Source organism: Aspergillus pseudoviridinutans, assembly GCF_018340605.1.
Source record: "Aspergillus pseudoviridinutans IFM 55266 DNA, scaffold_7, whole genome shotgun sequence".
Lineage (NCBI taxonomy): Eukaryota > Fungi > Ascomycota > Eurotiomycetes > Eurotiales > Aspergillaceae > Aspergillus > Aspergillus pseudoviridinutans.
The window spans coordinates 5,799-14,320 of record NW_025091287.1 but is presented as its reverse complement, the minus strand read 5'-3'; the positions used below and the strand labels follow the sequence as shown (position 1 = coordinate 14,320).

The 8,522-nt window shown below is 41.2% G+C and overlaps 2 protein-coding genes across 2 annotated transcripts; both read right to left on the bottom strand.

Annotated features, from left to right (window-relative positions):
• Nucleotides 1-252: 252 nt before the first annotated feature.
• Nucleotides 253-515, bottom strand: Asppvi_009307 (uncharacterized protein; the record flags this gene model as incomplete). The annotated part of the gene is given in 2 exon segments (XM_043305164.1): nt 253-282; nt 300-515. 2 exon segments carry the CDS (start codon nt 513-515, stop codon nt 253-255), a joined length of 246 nt encoding a protein of 81 aa, XP_043161099.1.
• Nucleotides 516-774: 259 nt separating this feature from the next.
• On the bottom strand, nt 775-1,073 carry Asppvi_009306 (uncharacterized protein; the record flags this gene model as incomplete). Its single annotated transcript, XM_043305163.1, has 1 exon — nt 775-1,073. A coding segment is annotated over one exon (299 nt), but the record flags the coding sequence as incomplete, so codon positions are not given.
• Between the last annotated feature and the right edge of the window lie 7,449 nt (nt 1,074-8,522).

Sequence of the window (8,522 nt, the reverse complement as noted above, 5' to 3'; positions counted from 1 at the left end):
ACTAGGCAATATGACCATCCAGGCTGGTCAGGTGATCTACCTGCACGACCAGATTCTTGCATGAAACTAGTCATCTCATATTCACCAGGCAGAAAATGGATGACTAAGTCAATATCAGGGAAATCAAACATTGCCCCAATGGCCCCAGTAGCCACTAAGATATATCTGCTAGATTGAAATAGATCTAGCTGATCTAGCTTAGCCTGATCAGATAGTTCAGAATGGAATCTGGCTGCCTCAGGATCCATTTGATCATATAAGGAATCCACTAGCCGTTTCGACCTGCAGAAGATGATCACCTTAGCCCTAGCCCTAGCACTAGTACTAGCCTGACCACTAGCCTGACCACTAGCCTGACCACTAGCCTGACCACTAGCCTGACCACTAGCCTGACCACTAGCACTAGACCGAAATGGGCCATGTTTCATCTCAAAGTTCTTGATGAAGTGCCTCAGGTAGGGGGCAGAATCTGATTCAGGCAGGCGGTCAGGGACCTTCTCTACCCTATAGGCCATATTTGGTATGGTTAGATCTGCCCTAACTATTGGAATCTGGGGTAGGGACCCTAGCTTCATCATATCAACTAGCTCCTGCTGGAGGTGGTGAGGTAGGGTAGCTGAGCTAAATACCATGGGTATAGGTAGGGCTAGGGCATGCCAGGCTCGCAACATGATTGGTCGATAGCTTTTAGCTAGTGGAATCAGATGACATTCATCCCATATGATTCGCGCTAGTCTCTTTTGGGCAATCAATTCACCTGCTAGGGCTTTGAACCTAGAATGTTCTAGATGTTCAATCTGCACTAGGATAAGCCTAGAACTAGCTGGTGGCATGACCTGGCCAGGTTCCCAGATAGTAGGCTGGAGGCCTAAGGCAGCAGCCTTCCTAGATAGGTCTAGCTTCAGGGAAATCAATGGCACTATTACCATAGTCACCTGACTAGTAGCTAGACTAGCCCCTAAAAGGAATAGTGTGGTTTTGCCAGCTGCAGTAGGAAGCACTAAGAAGAGATAGGGCACCTGTTTCATCATAAGATGGAATGCTTGGCGCTGACTAGGGCTTCTGAAGGTCACCTGGTCATCTTGCATGAACTCTTTGAGCATGTGATCTAGCAAAGCCTCATCTAGCTGCTGGTGACTAGCTAGATTCAGCCTAGATTGATCTAGCTGCCTAGCTTGCTGACCCTTATCTAGATCTAGATCTAGATCTTCCTGCCTTAGGGCTTGATCACTAGCCTGAGGCAATCCATAAAGGCTGATAAATTCATTGAACTGGCCAATCGAAACCTTTCTAGCTGGAGGTGATGCCTTAGGCTTCCTAGGGTAATGGAATTGAATGATTGGCTGATCCAGAGGGAATACCATCCCCCTAGTCAGCTGAGGTTGAGATGGTTTCAGTGAATGATCTGCCTGAGGCTGCCAGATCTCCCTATTATAGAATAGAGAGTGAATGATCAACTGGTCAGGAGCTAGGCCTAAATAGGCATGCCATCGCTGACTAAAGGTGACTAGGGCTATCTGGATGTCAGCCCTAACCCCCTGGAAGCTAGCGATCTCTCTGCCATAGATTCTCAGGCCAGTATCCCTAGAATGGTGCATCTGGTCAGCCCCTAGGGCCTCATCATCCAGGTCATCATTACCTAATTCGGCTAGTGGATCATGAAGGCCTAGACCATGGCGAATGAATCCCTGCATGAGATGGCGCCAGGGAGATAAGCTGATTGGCTGAGAGAGGCTTTCTGACGTCATATTCTTCAGGGTTCTAGATAGAACCCTAGAAGATATGGATTTGCAGGTCTGGTGATCATAGAATAGAAGAAAATGGGCCTCAGGCAGCTTCTGATTCAGCTTAATAAGCAAGGCCTCTTCAAAAGGTCGGATATAAGCAAGATAGGCTAGTACTAGATAGGAAAGGGACTGGGGTAAAGCCCTCACTGCCTCTTTCTCTTGGCCAGTATGGCTGAATGTTTTGGAATAAGCTAGCCTAATTAGGAATAGCTTRCTCACTGGATCTAGAAATAGATTCCTTGGGTTGATAGGGGTGTTCTGCCAGATCACCTGATTAATCTCAGTACCCCTAGCAGGGGCSCCACTAGTCATATGACAGAGAGCTAGTAGCTGTTTCAGCCAGCCACTAGAAGATTCTAGAAAGGCCTTASCCCTAGCCCTAACTAGCTGCAGAGTGGGTCCACTAGGCCTATCCACTAGGGTGAACCAATCAGAATCAGGGAGAACCTTCTGRAGCAGATAGTCATGTGATCCCTGATCTAGGTAGGCCCTAAGAAATGACCAGCYATTAGCCTGCTGACTAATATCTTCATACTGGGCAGCCTTATCAAGATCTAGTGTGTGTTCAATCTCGCGAAAATAGCTGAATTCCAGAAATAGATCATTGGATAGGGCTAGGGCTAGCTGCTGGACCCTCTGGGCTAGGAAGTGCCTCAGGTGGCCCTGAGAGAKAGTCACCTGACCATATTTCAATGTGTGTGGGGCCATAGGGTGAATTTTGCCTAGTGAGGCACTAGTCTGAATCAGGTATAGTGCTAGCATTCGAAGAACTAACACATGACCTAGAGGTGATTCTGATTGGCCAGTGAAGTAATTAGTCATCCAGTTTCGAATGAAAACAGCCATAGATTCTGGCTGCCTCTCTGGTATGGTGAATGGATTGGTGTGTAGCCAATGAAGTAGAATGAATTGGTGTGATTTGATAATAGCTGAATATGAATGACTAATCAAAGATATGGTTTTGAAACAGTCATGTGAATAGTTTCGGCTAAAGCAGGCTAAAAAGGCATAAAGTGGGACCTCTCTCTGGTGAATGACATGGCGCCTAGCCAATAAGAGGGTGAGATTCATGACTAGACTAACCCCTTTTTGGACTAGCTGCTCATCTAGTGATTCACTAGGCAGCTGGGGGGCCTGAGGCAGGGCCTCATCTTCCTCATCTGAATCTAGATCATAATCTAGATCATCATCTGGATCTGCCTCAGGTATCTGCTGAGAAGGACTAGCATGAGCTGAATCATCTGAATCAGATGAGTCAGAATCAGGTGATCTAGATGCCTCAGGCTCAGATACCCTAAGAAGGAAGGCTTCTAGGGCTTCTAGATCATTCTTCTCCTGACTATTTAGGGTATAGAGCCCTAGATAGCTGCTAGGCCCCCCCCTAGATAGATGCCTGAAAGAATTGAGGAGAAAGGCTAGATATGCCTGAAAGATTAGGGCATAACCCCTCATACTAGTAGGGTTCTGGAGAGCCCTAAGGGGTCGTAGAGACATCTGATTAGTTGGATCTTGACTGAATGAGTTGATAGCCGCTAGTGATTGGGTAGTGGTGTGTTTCATCTGATTCTGGCCTAGAGATAGCAGGCGGTGAATGATGGCAAATAGATAGGCTGACTGATCTAGATCTTCTAGAGTGAATAATCTCTCTAGATCACTAGCATCTTTCCCATTTAGGAAGGTGGGGTAGCCACTTTCACTAAAGAAGCTACTAGCCTCATGGGTGGCGTCTAGCACCTGGATAACCCTAGATGCCTTAAGATTCTGGTGGTAAGCCTGGAATGAGGCCAGGTATGATTGGTGAATGGTTGATGCCTCAGGCTGGTCTGGTGAATGGACCCTAGATCGCTGGTTGGATGGTCCAGGGGTTGAACCAATCAGGGAGGGTTCCCTAGTTCGTTTGCGGCTAGCTAGGGTGCTAGTAGATGCCTGATTAGGCATAGTGGCAGGAGGGTTAACCCTAAACCAATAGCCTAGGCCATCTAGTGACTGGATGAGGCAGGTAGTCACCTGAGCATCCTGGGCCTTATATCCAGTGATGTCATGGCTCTGGTGAATATGACGGCGAATATTCTGCTGACTAAGCCGAATATAATTGCATAGTTTGCATTGGAACCCCCCCTTAGGGCTAGCCAGGGTTGGAATAGGGTCAATAGGCTGGCTAGTCAGAATCTGATTATGACTAGTAGCTAGGGCTGCTACCCTAATAGAATCTAGGGCTTCTGGGGTCACATGAGTGTCAGGGTGCATGGTAGCCAGGTGATCTGAAATTTTGGTTAGGTGAATGGCAGTCAGGCAGGCAGAACAGGTAAGTAAGAAATATTCACTATAATAGGTAAAGAATGGGGGTAGGGGGGCAGCCATAGTGAATAGTAGATATGAAATATATATATTTAGGCAGAAAGATCAGATATAGTAGATAATCAATAGAAATTCAGGCAGAAAGATCAAATATAAGAGAATATAAAGAAATATTCAGGCAGTAAGGCAGCAAATATAGATAAGATGATTCAATAGAGAAGAATGGTTATTGAGTAGTAGTAGAGGTAAAGAAGAGGGAATACTAGAGATATATATATCTTATGTTAAGGCACCCAGGCAGCTTATAGTAATATTGAATAGATTATTCATATACCTAGATTAGTAGCTAGATGACATCATAGCTAGGGCTGCTGCCTAGTAGAATAGTCTAGAATCTTGATTTTGAATTCATAGATGAGATATCTAGTGATCTGATTGGCTAAAGATATGGTTTAGGCAGCTAGATTCCATAGTTATGAGTTATAAGATTAGATTAGGTTGAAATCAGGCTTCACCGGCCTAGATCTAGTGATCTAATTGGCTAATGATTAGGTGTGAGGCAGCCAGATTCCATGGTAGTGAGTCATAAGATTAGATTAGGTTGAAATCAGGCTTCACCGGCCTAGATCTAGTGATCTAATTGACTAATAGTTAGATATCAGGCAGAAATAGGTGGTTGGGTAGTAGGGTGGCTGGGTAACTAGGTAGTATGTGGGGTTAGGCAGCAAGATGGCGGGGTAACACCACTATGAGTCATTTAATGATTTTGATTTGAAATCAATCATTCACCAGCCTAATGACATCATTATGAGTTATTTAATGATTTTGATTTCAAATCAATCATTCACATGGCTAGATCTAGTGATCTGATTGGTCAAAGGTAAGATATTCAATAGATAAGGTACCTAGGTCAGGCCATTCAATAGATTTGATTAAGATAAAGGCCTGAGGCAGAACTAAATAGTGGCCTGAATCTAATAATATATATCCATTCTAGATTCCCTTCTCTAGATCTAAGAGAATATTCACTTTCATCTTATCTTTCTCTCCCTTATTGAATATAGATATATATATTCACTTTCATCTTATCTTTATCTTTTAAATATATATATATATTTACTATTCATCTTATCTTTCTCTTTTAAATATATATATATTTACTTTTGATTTTAACCACCCCCCTTATATATATATATATATATATATGGATTGACTAGTGGATCTAGTCTATAGATCTAGTTAATAGATCTAGGTGAGTATTCTATTAGTTCTTTCTTATTCTTAAGGTGAATATTGATTTACTAACTATTAATTCTAATTAGATACCTTAGTATTAAGGCGTCTAGCTAGGCATCACTCCTCAGGTTAGTACTATATCTATTTTTATATTTCATCTGATCTAATATACTAATATCTAACTAGGATGGGATGCCTTAGGCATGGTGTAGTGGTGACATTATAGGTCAGGTCAAGAGGGTTAGGTTTTAGGGCTACTAGCTCTAGAACTAGTAAGTGAATATCTAAGTCTACTATTTAATTTATCTTACTAATGTTAGACTAGGTGATAGGGCTGACAGGGTGCCTTAATGCTAAGGTTTTAGGTATGGATTCCCTTCTTCTACTAATAGCTAATATTCTAGGGCTAGGGCCAGCTAGATAATCAATCTGGGGGTTTAAATGATCTAGTAGGGAGATCAAATAGTGGTGGATGGTGGTAGGCTTAGGCCTAGAACCTAGTAAGTAAATATTCTATTCTTTCCCTACCTAACTAGCTAGTGACTAACTAGGCCTATAGATTCTATTAGTAGCTAGATGCCTGAGAAACTAGGTATCTATAGGCAGGTAGGGGGGGCCTAGTAGAAGATAAGGCCCCTAGTACCGGTGTTGTGCGCGGAGTCCACGGGCCCCATACTAATTAGGGCTGACCAGAAGGTCTACTAAGCGCAGAAAGGGTGGAGTCCACATTTGCTCCCTGGAGTCCAGGGTCATCCCCTAGAGTCTATGTCCAGCCTTAGTAGAGTCCATAGTCCACTGCAGACTAGAGTCCATGGGCATCCTTATTCTCTACCATAATTTCAACCATTATAATTTACCTACCTCCCCTGGAGTCCATCTATAGTTTAAGTCCAGTCACACTACTCCCCCACAATGAATTGACAACTGATTATCAATTAAGTATTAAGTAGGATTAAATATTTTAATTAATAATAGGAGTAAGGGCACAGAGTAGTAACTAGCAGAGAGAGGCCAAGGAGGTAGAGGTTTCAGTACCTTCCCCCCTATTACTATTAAATAGGTATCATCATAGCCTCTACTAAATTAAAAATTATAGGCATATACTTAATAATAACTAGTCTATCCTATAATGAAAATCCAATAAGTGTATAGTAAAGTTTACTCTCTTCTCTAAATTAAGGATAGATAGATCTCTATAACTTTCCTCTAGCCCCTGCCCCACTATCTCTACAGTTAGGTCTTGCACCTATATAAAGGGATTAACTTTATCAAGTTTAATATCAATAATTCCTACCCTTCAGGGATGGATGGAATGGGTGGTAGAGATTATAACTATTATAAGCACTCTTACCACTGCCCTAGAGGAAGAAGACTACCTCTTCTCAGGAGAGTCTTTAACTATAATGCTGGATAAGGTATAAAGCAGGGGGGGAAGGTCATTCCTCTACTTTAACCTAGTAATACTCCACTACCCATGTGCAGAAATATATTTCAGAAGATGAATACTATCAGGGACTCCCTTTTCTCCTATTTATACTAATAAATTTTTAAGGGCTATTTGCAAATAACACCCTGTATATAAAATATAACCTAGGATTAATATATACAGGAATAAGAAACAATAAACTAGGGTATCCATGCTATATTATGAAAACCACCACCTACCTACCTATCTAAACCCTAACCATCCCTATGCTAGTTAATCATAGAAAAGCCTAGAGGCTAACAGCACTAAGGAGGAGAGAGGGGAAAAAAAAAAAAAAAAAAGAAAGAAAAGGCTAGTACTCTCTGCAAAGTGTTAAAGGTATCTAAAGAAATCTATAAAAAGATTATCCTGCCTAATAATAGATAACTGTAATAGAATAAATAAGGTAGTAGTAAAAAGGCCATATATCTATATACTTAAATTTTAGAAGGAGGATAGGGATGCAGTAAACACTAAGCATAGTATATATAATAGATGCTAGATACACCTATAGAAAGATTATAACCATAGAAGAAGAGTATAGGAGAATAAATATAATAGTAATAAGTAATATATCTGCATGCTTAATTAGGCAGAGGCTAGAGAGGATATAGTAAATAATAAGCATAATACATGCAGTTAGTAGTAAAATAGTAAACTATAGTTATAGCTAATTAAGGACAGCAAAAGCTAAGAAAAAGCTAGAGATAAGTAATTTCAGCCCTGGCCTAAAGTAGAGGCTAGGTAATAGATTAGAACTTATACTAAACAGCCTTTTACTAGTATCTAGGCTAATTTATTACCACTATTACCTCTAAAGCATTATTAACACAGGTAAGGAATTATAGTATAGGGGGAATAGAGGAGAAGACTTATCTAGCTTATACTTCCACATCTTTTAGCTAGACTGGCCAGGAGTGGCATCTTAGGGAGGTATTCCTGCTAGTAGTAGGGATACTAATAGTGGTTATCTACCTAAAGGTAGCAGAGGGGGACTAATCATGCTTATAGCAGAGCTCAGTGGGGACATCTCTCTGGACACTAGCAGATTCTAATTTAGCTAGCTTAGAGGTGGCATAGTTAGAGTTAGAATTAGAACAGCCCCCTGGCTTATATCTAGTAAATATCTAAGCTACCTTACCTAATCCTAGAACCCCTATTAGCCTGAATTAGTATAGAAGGGGGAATGGAGGGGGTATACTAGGTCTAACTATAATAGTTTCTATACAGCTATATCCTATATATTAGTCTATACTTATACTAACAGCCTGTATACTGCATTATATTACTCTAGGGTAGGATTTCTCTATAGACTATTACTACCTAAGTTAGCACTGCTGTTATGACTACTGCTACTATAGTCATCTACATTATAAGAACTACTACTATTACCTAACTCAGCGCTAGTACTAGTATAACTACTATTACCATAGCCACCCTTATAACTAGAACTACCATTCCCAGGTCCACCACTGTCACTGTAGTTATGGTTATAGTCATCTTCATTACTAGACATATCATTACCAGTGCTAGAGCTATAGAAGGAACTACTAGCCTAATTACTATTACTATCCATCTTATCATCATCTAATATAATATACTTAGCTGACTTATACTATTTTAACATATTAGCTAAAAGCTCATAATCTTAACCCTAGCTAGCCTTTTCAGCCAGAGCTAAAGCACTAGCTAATGTTGGCTCTAGCTAAAATATAGAGGGGTAAGGTTAGGTAGGT